Below are 18,540 nucleotides of genomic sequence, written 5' to 3'. Positions count from 1 at the left end.
GTTTTGTGTATAGAAAGAAAGGAGAAAAACATGCTTTCACATTTGGGACAGAGCAAATATACTTGGATAGCTTGGAACAGCCTTTATCTTCTCAATCACTGCTTTTAAGGTACCTTTAGCTTGATAACGTGACTGCAAACACATCTACTACATTACAGTACAGACTGCCACAACTCTGCTGTCAAGCTACCTCACACTCAATGCATTGAGCTACTTCCACCAATTCTCCAGAATTAAATGAAAGTCCTTCTCTTTGGAGGTCTCTGAAGACCTCTGAATGAAAAAGCATGTTTCTCCCACTTCACTCAGAAGAACTTACTTTAGGCAGCACGATACTTTGGTTTTAGCAGGTATTACATTCTAGCCTCTTGCTCTACACACCTAGGCAAGCGTGAAAACTGTATTTTCTGAAAATATGTATATCTTAGCCAGTGAAGATTAACTGGAAGTTCAAGTACTTTCAGTTTCCTCCCCAGTTGCTGGGTAGAGGAGGAAGGGGAAATTTCAAAATTTTTTTCTCCCCTTCTTAATGTACTACAGAATACTTAAAGGAGATTATACAGACAGAATTTCCCCCCCTCAAACGCCAAATAACAGATGAAGCCCTGTCATTTACTAGCATTATTAGTAATATCTAGTAATGGATGCAGACAATATCAGTAGATTATTTTTCACTTTTTACCTTTTTGATAAACTTCTCCACAATCTGGACAACATGCTTGTAGAGCTGGAAAATAAACACAAACTAATTTATCTACTCAACAGTGCCACATCATTTTAGAAGTATTTTAACACTTTGTGCTTATTACCTTTTAGGAAAGACTACGAAATATTTTAAGTTACATTCTTAGAAGAAGTATGTTATCAAGCAGAGAGGAAACCATTTCATGAGGGGAACAGACAAAACAAAAAATCCTTTCTGTCAGATGCATGTCAGTGCATACACAAAAGACACACTGCTTCTAGAGTAGTTGTGAGAGCTTTCTGCATTTACTTTCTAAGCAAGTCTGCAACATTTTAATACGCTATTAAGGTGCAGTTGCATCCTGCAACATTTAAAATTTGATTATATAGAAGTCACAGCATCCTAGTGGGTGTCGCATTAAAAAGCAATGATTCGAATTAAAAAATAAAAAAAAATAAAAAAAAATTAAAAAAAAATAAAAAATCAAGCTAGCATTATGCTACTAGTCCAAAACCAAGAGATGATATTCACCACCCACTTGTTTCTAGATAACATTCTTAATGCCAACTAGAAGAAAACATCCATGAAGCTATGAGTGGGAAATAGAGAGATGTCTTTACTTAGAAGTAAAATAATTAAACGTTACTACTGTTACAGTTTCATGTTTGTTCTACTGAACTTTACCTTAATAGCTTTAATGGCAGCTTTTGTGATGAGAATCATTTTTGCTCGGGAAATAGGAGGTTTCATTTCCATCAGTGAAAAGAGCTAAACAGAGAAAACAAGCATTTAAAATGTATTAACCAAAAAGATAACATCTCAGAGAACTGACTGATTATTGACATTCCACTGCATTGCCACAATGCTGGTTGGCCCTTGAGGGGCCAACAGGCAGCTCTTTCTAGGCTTTGTGAACCTGGCTTACAGAATAAATCTGATCTCATTTCTATAACCATAGTCCAAGTACACTATTTTAGAGAGTTTTAATCATATCAGAAGTGAAGATTAGTACTATTCTGCCAGGACCATTAAGCACAAAAAGAGATTCTGCAGTGCTAGATTAAATACTTATTTTGGTGGTTTTTTTTAAAGTCTGAATTCACAGAAAGCATATTCTATATTCAAAACACACAGGATACAGTTAGTATGTTCAGCTCTTCAAATCTGAAAAGTGTGACTCCAAGCAAAAAAAAAAAAAACCAAACTTCATTTTCACAGATAGCATCACCATGACTCATGTGTGAGGAAATTTATTACAAAACACTTTCAAAAATTCTTGAACCTAAGCATTCGGAAAAGACACCACTGTCTGCTAGTATTAACTATAAACTCTGGAAACAAGTATCAGCTTCACATTTCAGAAACTGAGAAAAACAAACTTGCACACAGAACTGTCAGAGCTGATGAAATATCCACACAGGGCTGAACACAGGAAGCTGAAGGAAGAGGGATACGTTTTCCTCAGGCTCCCAGCACCACCTGAACAGCATGACATTCTTATTATACTTTGCTTCCTGTAGAGCATTTTAAGAAAATAGGGAAATAAGGGATTTGGGAAGGTTTGTTTTTAAGTAACTGGCACTCATAAGCATGCTTGCACAGACACCAGAAAACACTGAAATCCAATGCACATTTCACCACTTTCCAGACCACTCTGCCTACTCCAGATCAACCGTGAATTCTATATATTCCATAAACTGCTGTTGTAATTCACATTGCAAAATTATCAGATGCAAAAGCTACACTGTATGCTACACTTATGTTTTTGTGGCATGCTATACACACTTCTACTAGTCATTGGACATTGAAGTATGATCAACACTGGCTTGTCTGGACCATTCTCTCTTGTCCAATCTTCCTTCCCATCTTCCAAGCAGAAACAGGAACTACGACATCCCAGTTTTACTTTTGAATTCCACCTTCTGGAGCACAGATCATGGTTAGGTGCTCTTCCTCATTAAATACTGTTTTCCATTCTTTCCATAAACTTAACTTGTTATATAAGCTGTGGCTTACTTAGTAAAAGTAGAATAATTATATTGTCATAATTTATCTAGTGCAAAAAAAAAGTGAGATCTTTAATATTTGCTATGCGCACATAATCATTTTACCTTGAAATATTCCCCACAAATCACAGAAAAAATGGTTCTGCATTACCTAATTTGATTTTGCTCTTCACAATAAAGAAAAAAAGAGCCCCTGAATACTAGCCAAAAATGTAATCAATTACTTGCCACAAAGCAAAACAAGAGAATAAAAGATGTTTCAGCTAACATCCCTGCTTGCTGAGAAATCACATCACGAACAAATAAAAACTGACAGATAAAAGACAGAAGGAGAGATGTAGCTGTGAGGTGACTTAGTTGGTTAGGGTTTTTTTGGTTGGTTGTTTTTTGGGGGAAAAAAAAAAAGAAAAAAGCTTAATTTCAATTTTTAATTATATTTTTTCAGAATAAGTGCAAAGACTCTGGGTGAACAAAGTCAGTGCTACTATTAAAACTCAGGAAAATCTGTTTTAAGAGGCAACGAAAGACATACTAAAAAATCCAAAACTCAACACCCACAAGTCAACCACCAGAAGGCTCAAAAAATGAGACAGAGGAGGAAAAAACATTAGGACAGGCACTCCATATCCTTTCCTCTACACACCAAGAAGCAACTGGTCCTCCTGCAAAAGGAGCCAGTCCCATATAACAAGAACAAATAAGCCACTATGAAAGCAGCATTTCAGGAATATAACTGGAGAGAACCAGGAAACTTTTGAGAGCAAGGCCGAAGACAACAATAAGTAAGTGGCAGCAAAAATAAAAATGTCTTAGACGGTATCCCAAGCACAACGCTGCAACCGGGGGAAACAAAGGGAGTGGAGGTTGGGAGGGGGAATTAAAAAAAAATCCAAGAAAATGCTGGGGCAGGAAAAAGGAAATCAGCTGGATGCACTGAAGTAGCCACAGAGGATGCAATAAAGAATATGGTAGCTTGGAGAAGTCATTAATTAAAGAACATGAGAGGATGAAACTTTGCCTAATAACACAGAAATAAACAAGAGCTTTGGAAGAACGGGATTGAGCACTGTGAACTCTTCCTTTGCTGTTACAGACAGAACTCTGCAACAGCAACACAAACACAGTAAAAGCAATGAGGTCAGTACACACAGGTATTTCCAGCTCAGGATGAACTACAGCTGAAACATGCATCAAACTGAGCTGCAAATATTTTTAGATACAAATATATATGCACACATATGTGTATGTGTATAAATATACATGTGTTCTGCCCACTTTTCACACACACACCCACCATTATCGCTTGGAAGAGCACATCAAAACTTTGTTGCCTTTTTAAATTTTTGTAAGATTTTAGAATACCAAATTACTATTCTGAAGTTGATTTTTATTTAGTTTTCACTATTGTAGTTAAACGTGTCAAAACCAGGTTTTAAGGACAGGTAAATCTAAAATTTAACAACATTACTAGTTCCTCATGGATTTTCACCGCCAGAAGGGGAAACTGTTCAGTAAGACACCCATGTACTTTTATATTTGCATACATTCAATTAGACTTGGATCTTCTTTTATAGACGCATCCCAAACAGTATATGAAAAAAAAACAAAACAGTGCTTTCTAAGGGCAGTCCTTCAAATAATACAAGTAATTCTTCAAAGGGCACCATGATCAACTCAAGAAACAACCTAGACACAAAAACTTACACTTTATTTAAAAAAATAAATGTAATAGATGGCAACAAAAATTTGCAGCTTCAGAGTGTTTCCAATTTACTGCTTCACAACAGGAGCCTGTGCCTGGAATGGTCTGCCCTGCAAAGCTTCACTTGCTAGAAATGACTCCCTGCTTTTATGGCCCATAACTGGATGTTTGGAGAAAAACAAACAAAAACCACAGCTACTAGTTGTTCTCTATCTTCCTTCCACATACGGTGACACCACTGGCTAAAGAAAAAAGCACTTTAGCTCTGCCTCTGTTTCTACTGTCCACCACACCCAACACATCAATTTTGGGAATGAAAACCACCCAGGGTGTCCTGTTCATTAGGATGGAGGGTACCATAGGGCAAAAGACAGCAGGGAAAAAGAAATTAAGTGAAACTTTATTTTTACACAGAAACTAATTAACCCAAAGACTATTCAAGACATGAATCTTCATTCAGTTTTGATCATTTCAATAGTTTAAGAATTGTGGTTCTTTCATACACAAAGAAAAAATAGAAAAACCAGCAGAAAGGCTTAAACACAAAATGTTATCATAGAATAGTTAGGGTTGGAAAGGACCTTAAGATCACCTAGCTCCAACTCCCTTGCCATGGGCAGGGACACCTCACACTAAACCATATCACCCAAGGCTCTGTCCAACCTGGCCTTGAACAACACCAAGGATGGAGCAGTCACAACGTCCCTGGGCAACCCATTCCAGTGCCTCACCACCCTAACAAGAAAGAATTTCCTTCTTATATCCAATCTAAACTTCCCCTGTTTAAGTTTTAACCCGTTACCCCTTGTCCTGTCACTACAGTCCCTAATGAAGAGTCCCTCCCCAGAATCCTTATAGCCCCCCTTCAGATACTGAAAGGCTGCTATGAGGTCTCCACGCAGCCTTCTCTTCTCCAGGCTTAACAGCCCCACCTTTCTCAGCCTATCTTCATTATCAAAATCATTAAGGCAAAAGTTGTAAGAAAAACTTTCATATTTAGGTTATAATTGCCACACCTGTTGAAAGTAGCATGAGAAAACCCACACCTTCATTTTACACAAGCTCTAGCTTAGGATACAATTTCAACTTCTGAATTCCCACACGTTTCTCCTTCAAATGTAGAAAGGGAGCTTCCCTGATTTTATGTGAAAATCTGTGCTACAGCGTTTTCAAAAGAAGTAATTTCTTTGTTGCTCCCTATCAACACTTGTACTACAAGAAAGTGGAGTTATTAAAAAGCCTACTGAACTCAAGCCACAAAATACTGATTTAAGAGTATTTCTGTGTATTTTTCACAACAGTACTGAAGTGCAGGATAAAATATCTATAAAGCCAAGAACCTCAAAAGCAGAAAAATCACCTGCTCATTTTTAGGCTAATAAATGCAATTAAATTAACAAAGACGAGCCACTCATTAAACCACAGCAGACAGTAAAAGGGAGTCTAACCATACTGCCTGCTATTTAAAGAGCAAGCTAGTAACAATATCAAATTAAAAATCAATGCAAAGTATCAAGTACTACAGGAAACATGTGGCAGGAGTGAACTAAGAAAGCCTTTCAACTCAAACTGCAGAGTTCCTAAGCCTCGGTGAGGTGTACTAGGAGGGGCGGGTAATGGGAGAAGGAACAGGATGATGGCCTGCAGTTTTCAGTCTTTCAGGCAGCAAATTATTAATTTCTGCCATTCTACAATTAATCCCCTTTGAGGGTCTATTTTACACAGAAAACTGAGAATATGGGGTTTTGAAACAAAAGGGAGAATAACTTTTTCCGAATTTACTCAGTCTTACCTTAGAATCCTAAAAAGACAGCATGTCTGGTCACAGTATGTCTTCAGAATGAGAGCAAGTTGAAATGTAGGAATACCGTACTGAATTCATTACAAGAAAAGCAAAACCAGTGATGTGTGCGTGCCAGTAGAGAAGGAACAGGGGTTCCAAGGGAAAAAACATAAGACATGGTCAGAGGAAGAAAGGCAGTTTATACACTCTATATCTGAAACTGCTAGGGAAGAAGTGAGATAGTATCATCCAATGAGACTTATCCCACTGGCACAGAAAGAAAAAGATCAGGCTTATATCCTTTGGTGTGTCTCAAGCTTGATGTTGATCTTAAGTTTATTTATCTGTTTTAAGCATGAGGTAACATTGCAGGAAGGTAAAAATACCTTTAAGACTTGAACAGACTTTCCTGGCTTCATTCTCCTACTGAAGTTTCTTTACCATAGAAAGGTCTCTCTACTCACAAAAAAAAAAAAAATGGTTATGGTTCTGTTTTATAGACTTAATAAAACCCACAGAAAAGAAGCAACACAGATAGCAGCATGATCTACTGAAAGTGTTTAGTGGATATCAAGCACTCAGGACACTGTAACAATACTCTCATTCTTCCCTTTTCCAATTTTCAGAGTAGCCTAATGTGCCCTCAGTAATTTCACCAAGTCTTAGGTGTCCAAGAACATTTCTCTCAGCAGGCTCCACACATACACATGACAGTGACAATACTCTGTACATTCATTATTTTTTTGAATGTATTTTATTTACATTTAGAAACCACTCGATAGAGACAAACTAGAAGTTTATTATTATACAGATGTTTAACTAGATATCTGTTCATGTGCCTATAGTAAAAAAAGACTGAAGATGCACCTAACAAGCACAGATACCATACTATTCTGTTAACAAAACACCACTACTATTTTTAGATTTTTTACAGATTTTTAGAAGGTCGTATGTTTTAAAAAAATACATATAACTCCAAAGAAAAACTGTTAACCACATACATTTTCCTTCCTCTATAAAACTCATTGCTTCCTTTCCTCTTCAGGTCCCTGTTCTTCCTTAAGCTACTAAGAAAATGAAAAAGATAGTAATGTCCACTAAACTTCTGTTGCTAAGTTATGTCTCAGTTTTAAATTCCTGACCATCAGCTGTGAAGCATACCAAGTATTAGATGCTGCCAAAGGTTAAGAGATGACCATAAGATTCACGGCTGTCAGACTACATCCTCTGGAAAATAAAGTGAGATTTAAATTTGACCACCTCTGAACCCCAGGCAATGAAGCTAAATAGTACTTCATCAAATAAGCTATTTCTGTGGCCTGGAAAGACCATTCACAGATTCTCAATCACTAAGGAGGAACACCTTTACAAAAGATACTCATATGAAAATTACATCATCAAAATACACGGAACAGAATTTTGTTTCCTACACAAATGTTTTTGAAACTTAGTTTCCCTCTCAGTGTCAGTGCTGTGCTCGTAAGTCCAGCAGGTCTCCTGAAAAACTGTTCCATCTCATTTCCCCTCTTACCAAGAATTTCTACTACAGCTTTCAATACTCCTAGAAACAGTTCAGTCCATAAGCAACAGACAAAGCAATTTCTGGATCGCAGCAATGATGAACCTTCAATTACCATGATACAGTTAAAAAGCAACAAAGCAACTTCCATCCCAAAACAGCCACACACTACTTCTGTAATAATTTCAGTCTGGGGCTCACAGTTTAAAAAAGGGACTAGTAGCATTCTCTGATCTCCCTCTATTCCATCCAAATAGCATTTGGACTGCTGCATAAGCACACTCTCAGGACACGCAGGAGGTAGCACAGACTTAAAAATACAGCTTATTGCACCTAGTGGAGTATAGGAATCGTATCAGGCAGCAACAACAGGTAGCAGCTTTCACCATTTTCTTAAAGGGACAAAATGCACAAAAGACTATATTAATCTTTCCCCCAACCACAGATATTAGTAGTTGTGTCCTTGCTACTTTGCCATACAGCAGAAATGAATCTAACTGGGGTTCCTGAGTTCCAGTAACTGCTGAAGAAGCACTGTGAAGGATATCCTGCTAGCCTCTATTTATAGGACATGGGGAGGGGAAGAACAAGGAGCGACAGATTGTAGAAGAACATGCAAAATGAAGTCTTAGCATTGGTATAAGATAGCTACACTGGATGATAACCACAACTGTCCAGTTCACTGAATATGGACAAACAGTAAAGAAGAAAGTCGCAACTCTAACTTGAAAGGAACAGCCTACAAAATATCTATCCTGTCTGTGATCTAGGCATGCCTAAGTGGGATATCAATTGTTTCAGTGGTACAGATTAACTGTTACTAACCTGAGACACAATTAAGTGAATACACTGCATTACTCAATATAAATACGGGATTGCAAAATAGGAAATTGATTTTACTTCCAGCAGCAAGACTGTGAAGAAATTTCCATTTCTGATTTTTTATAACCAGTAAACTTTCATAACCAGTATCCTTCAAGGTTTTCAGATTAAAGAAAAGGAAACATATATCCCCTGAATTAAAACATGACAAGGATTAAAACCTTTAGAAACCATGGTAGATGTGTGGGTTTGGCTTCTTTTTTGTTGTTTTGGTTGGGGAGAGAAGGGGTTGGCTTATTCATGGGGTTTTGGGAGTGAGGTTGGGTTGCTGTTGTTGGGTTTGGGTTTTTTTGGGGTTGTTCAGTTTGGGTTTGTTTTTTTTTTGTTGTTGTTGTTAGTTTGGGTTTGTGGGTTGTTTGGTTGGGTTTTTTTGAGGGGTCAGAAAAGAACGTTTTTTTCATTTTCTTAAAAATCTAACAAACACCATTATCAAGTTACATTTTGTCATTTACTTACACTGTGCTATAATTTAACACAACATAAACACCTAAGAGTACATGAATTCTTACTCATTCTTCCAATATACAGTTTCAACTAATTTCCTCAGGAAAAATATACTATACTACATAACTGCCAAATGCCATCTATTCAGCTGATAGTATCTGCTCAGAGTACTGCTGGATAAAAATAAAGCAGCAAATGTGTTCAGTCAACAGAAAAAAAGGTGCTTGCTCCCATAAAAAACAAAAAAAGAATTTTTAAGAAGCCCATTTACTGATAAAGTTGTATTCAAAGCATAGGTCTAAAGAACAGACTAAGGGAATGGGCAACACAACCAAACCCCGTGTAAGTTACCACCCATTTCCAGTGTCAAACTAATTGACTCTAAGTGCTCCTTCCTAGCTTGCCACAATTGCCAAGTGCAACATGCTAGCTCTAACCTCTACATTTAAGTCTTACCTTACAATTCAGATGGGCAGTTAAGATCACATACTTACCACAGTTAGCTGACAGGCAGAAACTTGTTACTTCATTGCAACATAATCATACATACTGCCAGAAGCCTACAACCCAAAGGGCTTCTGACTTCCCAGTAGAACTGGAACCTAAGTCAGCCAAAACTACTAATGGCTTCCTACCATAATGGGTGAGTAGCTCCAGCCAAAACAAAACGGCTCAAATTGCATAAATAGAAGTGCTGCTGGTACTTTTCTTTCCTAAGCTCTTTTGTCTGAGGAGAGGATACCAACCTAATAGCTTAGAGGATACCTAATTTACAGCCATGATTTGAACTTGGGACCTCCCAACATTCAAGAAACTGCTGTTATCACCAAACCCACCTCCAAAAATGCCAAATGATCTTATCACCTAAAGAAGTGGCATCTCTCCCTTCACTTTCACAGAAAGATTGGGAAGGAGCCACAGGAGAAAAGATAGTAAAGCCAGAAGCACATCACCTCTAGTATGCATTGGAAGTCCAGCACAAATGTCATGGCTGCAGTTAAAGTTACCATCATAAAATCGTAATTCTCTGCCTACCATAGTATTGTAGCAAACTAGCCAGCAAGTTCAGGAATTCTTGACCTACAGGGTATTGTGCAGATACCCTCATCTTCGCTGTTGAAACTATTCCACTCTCAATAAAATAATTAACTATTCATGGAAGAGAGACTGGTACCTCTGTAGTCCTCACAACGTCTGTGCATTATAAACCAGTCTTACAGATAAAGTGAGTTCTCACACATTCACTGGCCTGAGCTATTCCCACCATTCTGTGAATAACGTTGAGACCTTTTGTAAAACAGCTCTTTCACTTTGTCCGCTTTCACTGAGAAAGCCCAGAAATGGAACAATATCTGCCTGCAAATCTTACCCTCCAAAAAAAAAAGTTTGTGATGCTTTACACTTGGTTTTAGCATGCATTGTTTTGCATTCACAGCTTCAGGCTGCAAAGTTAAGAGGACAGTTTAAGAACTGGACTTTTATATTCTTAGCTAATATCATAAACACACCTTCTGAGAACAGGCAGTAATTACACAAACCCTGAATTTATTAACATGCTAGCTTTACGCCTAAGTAGTCCTACAGAACTAGTGACACATACAAATGATTGCAGAACAGGCATTTTATAGTTTTCTTCCCTATAAATGATGTTTAAATGAAATCCTTTCAGCAGCCAGCCACCAGAATTTCACTTCGTATTTGACTGCATCAAACAAAAGCACCACACTTTTACTACATCTGAGAGGAAGATGTATGAAATAAAACATAACCATTTCTAAAATGGAGATCAGTCACAGAATACGAAGAAGCACTGCTCTCACTCTAAAGTCTCACATACTTTCACCATCAGATCAGCAAAAGGAGTGGGGTTTATCCTTTGAGAAACACTAAGCCCTGTCTGTACAATAAAGTTTTATCAGGTAGCAACATGTTCAAATAAATGAAGTGAAAGCAATCATCTGCTAGAACTTCTGTTTATATTTAGGCAGGTAAGGATATTTCTATGTTTACACGGTAACTGAAAATGCCACATGCATGCCGTTCTGTTAACATCTTTGGGAAGCTTGCTTTGTACTCTTCCATACCACTCCTTCAAAATACCACAATATGCCCCTAGCATGGGCACATAAACAAAAATAGAACTGTTAACAGGAGGTGCACGCTACCTACTTTCCACTTTGTACTTCTATAATTTTGCTAAAGATGAGTAGATTTTCAGAGGGGGGGGGGGGGGTGAGTATGACAAGCAGTTGCAGAGAGTGAACTTTACACAGCATGATTTCATCACATGAGTAGTCTGCCATTTTTCTTGTTTCTGTTCAGCAAGCATGCACACAGCAACCTAACCCTCAAAACATATTAAATATTCTGGAATAGGTTCTAGCTTCACTTCCATTATCTGCAACAAGAACATGCGTTTTCTATAGTCCATACAGGATCCGCAAAAGTCAAATCACTGAACTGAGGCGGGATAGTCATCTTATCTAAGAATCATTTTAAGTCATGTGTCAAAAACTTTATAGAGACCAGAGTACTTTATTATATATTACGTAAAAAACAACCACAGTCCAGTTTCCAGTTCTTACTGGCTGACTAAGGAATCAGCAAAAAATCAGAATAAGACAGACACCTTCTGTGTACCAGGAAAGGACAGCGAATGCCGTACTCTTTCCAGCCTAACTCGCACGTCGCTAACACTTGAGTCGATCCCTTAGCCCCATCCCCACGCTTCGTTGCTATAACAAGACAGCCCCCCCTCGCAGCTCTCCCTCTCCCTATTCAACCTCCAGCCTATCCTAACTGCCGCCCGTTCACATGGCAGGTCTCTCGCCAAACCACTGCGAGGAAATAAAAGTGCCTCGCGCGCTGAAACGCGGCTTCCCCTCCTTAACAACACGCACGCAGTGGGAACGCCTTGTAACAGAGATCCCAGCTCGAACGCTCTCGAGCGGGGCGAGGAGGGAACTGAGAAAATGAGGGGACAGAAATGGCACAAATATTCCCTCTCAGCCCCCGGCCCACGCGGGAACGCGAGCTGCGGCGTCGCTCAGGGAACGCTCCTGGCCGTTGCAACCGCCGCGGCAGGCCTGACCACGCTCGCCTCCATTTTACTCAGGAGACGTGATCTCCCCTCGCCCGCCCCTGAGACCGGCGGGAGGCCCAGCGCCGAGCCAGGCCCGGCGCTTGCCTGGGCCCTCCCCAAAGCAGGCCTCTGGCGGCGCCGTACCGGGCCCGCGCGGCCCAGAGCCGGAAGCCGAGCGGCGGGTTGAAGGCAGAGTGATGGCGACCACCCGTGACCCCCTACCCCCCCCCCCCGACCCCTTAACGGCCACCCTGCTCACATCTCCTTCCCCTCACTCCCATTCCCCGGCTCCCACCTCCTGGTTGAAGGCGTTCACGGCCTCCATGTTGGCGGCGGCGGCTGATGCGGGCGGGCGCCCGCGCGGGGGAGGGAAGGTAGGGAACGGGAGGAGGAGGAGCGGCAGCTCGGTCCCGCTCAGCGGCTGCGCGCGGACATGGCCGTTCGGCGGTGGCGGGGCTCGCGCTCTCCGCTCTCCCCTCACGCCCTCGCTGGCTCGCTCGGTGCGGCGTCTCGATAGCAGGGCCCCGGCACAAACCGTCTCTCCCAGCGGGATGGCGGAGCCCACGCCGCGCACAGCACCCTGGGATCGCGCAGGCCTCCCGGCCCCGCGCCACCCACTGGCGACAGAAGGGAAAGGGGGAGTAGAGAATAGGGAGGAAGGAAGCGCGCTCGGCGCAGCCAGGGCACCACGTGACCCGGGGACGGGTTACTCCCCGAGCCCCGCCATGTCAGCGCTGGCCCCGCCCTGGGGAGGGGAAATGGCGCGGATTAGGCGCCTGGTAGGCGGCGTAGTGGTGCTGTTGGTGGTGTCCTGGTACGGCAGCGTCCCTGCTCTGCTGCTGGGCGGGCAGAGCCAGCACGCCCCGTGGCTTGTTTCTTTGGGCAAGGCTGCGGCTTCCGTTGGCGTGGCCTGGCCCGGTTCCCTGAGGGAGGTGGTGTGAGACAGGGTGCACGCTTGGGCCGTGCTCCTGCGGGGCTGGGGTGAGAGCGCACCTGTTCACACCTAAAAATTGGTCTTCTTCTTTCAGTTTCCTGAAATGGTATTTAGCAGGTGGCACAGCACTCCGTGAACCCGCTCTGAATAGAGCAAAGGACTCGGCCCTGGGGTGCGTTTCGATGTCTAGTACCGGAACGGTGGAAGAAACTGCTGCTTGCTTAAATATAAGACAGACCAAAACTGAAAGGCTTTTCTCTCAGTCAAATGCTTTGCACTGGTAGAGAAGATCGTTAATGACTGCATGCACGCTGACAATGGGAGTTAATGTTTAAGACAACAGGGCACGTATTCTGCAAAGTGTAGTTTCAAGGACATTAGCTGGCTATTGGCAGCTTATTTAAGAATGCATTTGTCAAGTACACTGTCAAGTGCTTTAGTAATACGTTAGTCAGTGTCAAATCGTAGTGACTTGAGCTGTTTAACTTACAGTTTCATTATTAAAGGCTAATTCAGTACATCAGCAAGGGAATAAATTGGAAAGAGACTCGGAATGTTACAGAAATCTCACCAAAAGTGTAATTGGCTTTGTGTTTTACTATTGAGCTGTAGCTAGTGCTTGGGTTGTTAATCAAATGCAGATTACTCTCGAAAGTCTCTTCCCTCTGTCATCAATACATTGTTGTCAAGCAATTAGTCCTTTTTAAAAGCAAGTATTTTGGAAGTTAAAAAAAGTTTATATTAATTAGAACTCTTGTCGTACTCTAATTATGCATAAAGAGGAGTTTATGCACAGATATATGGTTGATGGAGGATTTTTTTTAAACTAACCAGGTTCTAGTGGCAAGTGGAAAGCTCTTCCAGATGTCATGAATTCCTATAGGTTGATCTTTAATTGGAAAAAGTCATATTTCTAGCTTCTTCCCTCCCACCTTCTTTAAAGAAAGCTGCCAAGCTAGAAAAGACTGAGGATGGGGAAAAGATAATATTGCCCATCTAGTGTGAGTGTCTTTGTGTTTGGTGGTTATTTTTTTTTCTCCTCCTCTTTTAACATGGTAAATTACTTCCTATGCAGTTTTTACATAGGAACTAATTTCCATGTTGTTACTCTTGTACATGTCACTGGCCAGCAGTTCACAAAAGGTAGCTTGTTTTGCCACCTGAAAAATATGAAAGGCAAAGATAGAACTGGAGTATGTGGTGAGAGGTTGAAAAAAAAAATGCAAAATATCTCCAGTTCTTCCATCAACTAAAGAGCTTTCTTAGAAGTAAGAATGGTGGTTTTGAGAGCTCTTGGCTTACGGAGAGAGAATGAGTGAGAATGGACTTCCTGCATTGGCGATTCATTTTTGGGTTTGAATACTAGGTGTTGAATTATGACATCTATTTCTATAATGCTGAGAACCTGACATTCTATTCCTTTCAGTGTATACTTAGTAATACAAATGTAGCTCCCTTAACATCCTGTTAGCAGCTTATACTGAGTGCAGAAAAACAAAAGCTTCCAAGGACAGAAAAGCCTGCCAGTGGTTCTATAAATTCGCATTAAACCAGGGAGTTCATTTGCTATTAAAACTTTTTAAGTATTCTAAATTACATATTTGCTGTCACAGGGTGTCACTACAAGTTTCAGAGACTCCTCTAAAAACTTTCTGTTAAATGCTTTCAGTTTTCTTTATTGTTATTTATGTATTAGGTATCGTTGTGTTATGAATCTTAATTTTCTAAAAAAAAAAAAATTGCTTTTTATAGCATGTTTATAGTCAGACTTTGTGCATAACTGGATTTTACATAAGTTGGGGGGGGGAGCGGGGGGAACGAGAACAATGTGGATGTATCCCAGTGTGTTTTAGAATTGCCTAGTATTCACCTACCAAGCTGAAGTCTGGTGTGGTTGTGTCTGTACTATGATACAGATCTGGTTCTCCCTGCAGTATAGACAGTTCCTTAGGGTCTGTAGTATTATGCCTGGCAATTTTTGTTCATTGAGAATTAAATTCTGATTCCTCAGGGGCTGAATGTTAGGATTTGGGGTGGGACAGGGTGAAGTAGGTTAATTACTGCAGCTTTAGACTTATGTCTGGGTTTTACTAGACTATGGCTTTGCTATTCAAAGCAGAGCTGCTTCATCAGGGTAAATGCTCATCAGTTTTCAAGTAAAATTTGCAATTGCTTGTGTTGTATGTACAGCTGCCTGTAGAGAGAGAAGATAATTGTGTAACTTCTTATAATGAAAAGAACATGCTCTTCATTACTTTTGGCAATTTTTAGTTTGCAGGTACTTGAGCTGGGCAGCAGGATTGTTATTTAGAGTTGCTTTTACAATATTAGATATTACATAAATCTATGGTGTATGACAGCCAGGATTGTGTTATATATACTTGTACAATATAAAGAACAGCCCTTGCCCCAAAGACCATGCAATCCAGTGTGGTTCATAGAGCATATATTATTATACTTGTTGTTCATGTAATATACATTTTAAAATATTGTTCAATATTATTCCAGATGTCATATGTTTAAGAATTTTTACTTGTGTTGGTGCATGGGTTTAGTTTGTTCAGCTTACTTACTTTTGTTTCTGACAGATGGGCAATAAATGGGCACGTCAATGTATGGAAATTGCTGTTGAGAGCAAATTATAGTTACTTGATGTAATGATTCTTTTTGTCTTTGTACCAGCTGATGAAATACATGTGCAAGTCTTATTCAAGCTTGTTGAAATCTGAAATGTTTTTGAATTCTGTGTAATACTTGTCATTTTATACATAATGAAATACAAGTTTAACTGAATTTCAGTTAGTTTAAGAATTTAGAGTTTTACATAATGATAGGTCTGTCATTTTTTTCTTACAGTAATGTTAAGTCTTGATCTTTGAATCCTAAATTTTGTTCAGTCTTCTAAATTACTAGCACTGAGCATCATTATTGACAATGATTGACAATGATCATCTGTAAAAATGTCATATTCTCTGTTCTTTGATTATCTGTGTCTGCCTATCAATGTTCCTCTGACTCATTCAGTAAGGATTAGTTATCACTTGCACACTATTGCACTGTAATTTAGTGTTGTAATTTAACTTACCGGTCAACTTTTTTACTAGTAAAAAAACTAGCTCTACCTCACATCATGGGGAGGGATTTACTTATTGTTCATCAAATACAGGCCATGCTAAAATCAGATCCCTGAAATCAGTAGGTATTTGAGGGAAGACCCTCACTTTTTGTGGGGAAGGTTTAAACTTGTATGCCTGGCACTGGGATTCTGTACTTGAGACTTAAACTGATGCTTCTGGATGCTGATTTTTGCTCTTGGTGTTTGCAAACTCAATTATTGCTGACAGGGAGACTGTAGTGGAACTGTGCTTTAAAAGCCTATTGGAAACTTTATGAGGCTAAGTGGTTTTGCCCGCCTGCTTAAGTAATCAGTGTGCAGAAGCTTTGGACAGAGCTAACTTTGATTTTAAGTTCCACTATAAGTATGCAAGTATAGTTTAAGGTCTTGGATTCTAACCTAGAAGGCCTTGTATAGTTTAACAGCTGGTCACCATGGAGGTTGTCTCTCTTCCTTTCCACTGTTGGGTGCAAAGTGGCATTTGGATATAAGTGACCAAAGTAAAACAAGATGATTCTGCAGGCAGCTTTCTGATGCAGACAGCTGGATTTGCTGTTTGCACATAGGATATTCTAGCTGTGGATGTTTCTCTTGTGTTGTTAATGAATACCAAGATTTGAGCCTGGTATAAAATACTTCTTTCTGGCCATGGGGGTTACTTTTGAACTACTTACTAAGGGAAGTTGGAGGAATTGGAAGTAGGGAGGAATTTGTGAATTTTTGTTGTGAGCATTTCGATTTTTATGCTTTGCCATAATATTACTAAACTGCTGTTGATGAGCAGGCAGTGTGCGCTTGCAGCCCAGAAAGCCAACCGTATCCTGGGCTGCATCAAAAAGAGCGTGACCAGCAGGTCGAAGGAGGTGATCCTGCCCGTCTACTCTGCTCTCGTGAGACCTCACTTGGAGTATTGTGTGCAGTTCTGGTGTCCTCAACATAAAAAGGACATGGAACCATTGGAACAAGTCCAGAGGAGGGCCACGAGGATGATCAGGGGACTGGAGCACCTCCTGTATGAAGACAGGCTGAAGAAGTTGGGGCTGTTCAGCCTGGAGAAGAGAAGGCTGCGTGGAGACCTCATAGCAGCCTTCCAGTATCTGAAGGGGGCCTATAGGGATGCTGGGGAGGGACTCTTCATTAGGGACTGTAGTGATAGCACAAGGGGTAACGGCTTGAAACTTAAACAGGGGAAGTTTAGATTGGATATAAGGAGGAAATTCTTTCCTGTGAGGGTGGTGAGGCACTGGAATAGGTTGCCCCGGGAGGTTGTGAATGCTCCATCCCTGACAGTATTCAAGGCCAAGTTGGACGAAGCCTTGGGTGAGATGGTTTAGTGTGAGGTGTCCCTGCCCATGGCAGGGGGGTTGGAACTAAATGATCTTAAGGTCCTTTCCAACCCTAACTATTCTATGATTCTATGTGGTTGCATCTCTGCCATGGTATTTAAAATTAGCTGTCACTTTTAATGTGCCTGGTTTCCTTGAGTCAACACACTGGGTTCTTGCCAGAGGAGGGAACATGATCCCCTCCTCCCTCCTGCCTCTGAGGCTTTATTGTCTGAGTTACGTGTCCTCTCCAATTGGAGGACTGGTGTAGAAGGCATTCCTCTCCTTAAGATGTGTTCAGGTGAATGCTCTAGGAAAGCCTGGATATTGCCCCTGGGTACCTGAAATTTGCAAAGTATTCTCCTGTGCCAGATTTACAGAGTAATTCCCCTATTTCTTTCCCCATGAGAAGCAAGGAAAATCTGCATGAAATGTTCACTGGCATGTAGAAGCATCTGTTTGGAGAGGTCCTTGTGGTTGTTGTGATGAAGTGAGTGGCATGCTACCTGCAAGTGGTCGTCTGCCTCAGGTTTATTTGAAAGGCATGAGCATAAGATGAAACAGAGAAGAACCTTTAAAAAAAGGCTTGGAGTTGATCACAGCTGTTTTTCTTTCTTTCCCCTATCTTTTCTTGTGGAAGTACTCTGGTTTGGTTGGTTTACTTGTCTTATTTTATTAAGTTTTATATCTTCATCTGTAATAGGGGCATTCTTCATTACTCCGTTTGCCTTACAAAGGCAAAATACCATGGATGTCACTGACTTCCCATAATTATAGCCGATGGCTCTATTATCCAGATTTTTCGAAAGCTTGCTGGGAGAAGCATCACTGCTTCTAGCCTGAGTTATTGATACTCCAGCACATTCATTGTCAGAAATATTTTATGTCTGGGTGGGGGAAGAATTCTTGTGATAAAGACATGGCCATCTGCTAGAAGTCATGAAGACGTGTAGCAACCTAAATGATTTTTCATATTATACTTAATACTTCATTTGTACAGTTTAGGGTAGGGTTTGTGTGTGTGTGTGTGTGTGAGTGATCTGTGGGATGTTTTTCTTGGGTA

General features: G+C 40.5%; 1 protein-coding gene across 4 annotated transcripts in view; it reads right to left on the bottom strand.

Moving 5' to 3' along the window:
• The window catches only part of SCAF4 (SR-related CTD associated factor 4), a 44,975-nt gene extending 32,169 nt beyond the window's left edge, over nt 1-12,806 (bottom strand). The window contains exons 1-3 of one of the 4 annotated variants that reach the window (XM_061453638.1): nt 12,399-12,806; nt 1,370-1,453; nt 683-727 (exon numbers count right to left, since the gene is read on the bottom strand). In XM_061453638.1, coding sequence (XP_061309622.1) covers nt 683-727; nt 1,370-1,453; nt 12,399-12,428 — 159 coding nt within the window. In that variant the 5' untranslated portion in view covers nt 12,429-12,806. The remainder of the gene's footprint in view (nt 1-682; nt 728-1,369; nt 1,454-12,398) is intronic. The other 3 variants (XM_061453635.1, XM_061453637.1, XM_061453636.1) reach the window with 3 other exon arrangements.
• Between the last annotated feature and the right edge of the window lie 5,734 nt (nt 12,807-18,540).

This window comes from Pezoporus flaviventris, unplaced genomic scaffold (assembly GCF_033815535.1).
Source record: "Pezoporus flaviventris isolate CSIRO_AGI_PZ_B2104156 unplaced genomic scaffold, CSIRO_AGI_Pfla_v1 ptg000015l, whole genome shotgun sequence".
Classification (NCBI taxonomy): Eukaryota; Metazoa; Chordata; class Aves; order Psittaciformes; family Psittacidae; genus Pezoporus; species Pezoporus flaviventris.
The sequence above is the reverse complement of the archived record's forward strand: the minus strand, read 5'-3'. Positions and strand labels throughout refer to the sequence as shown.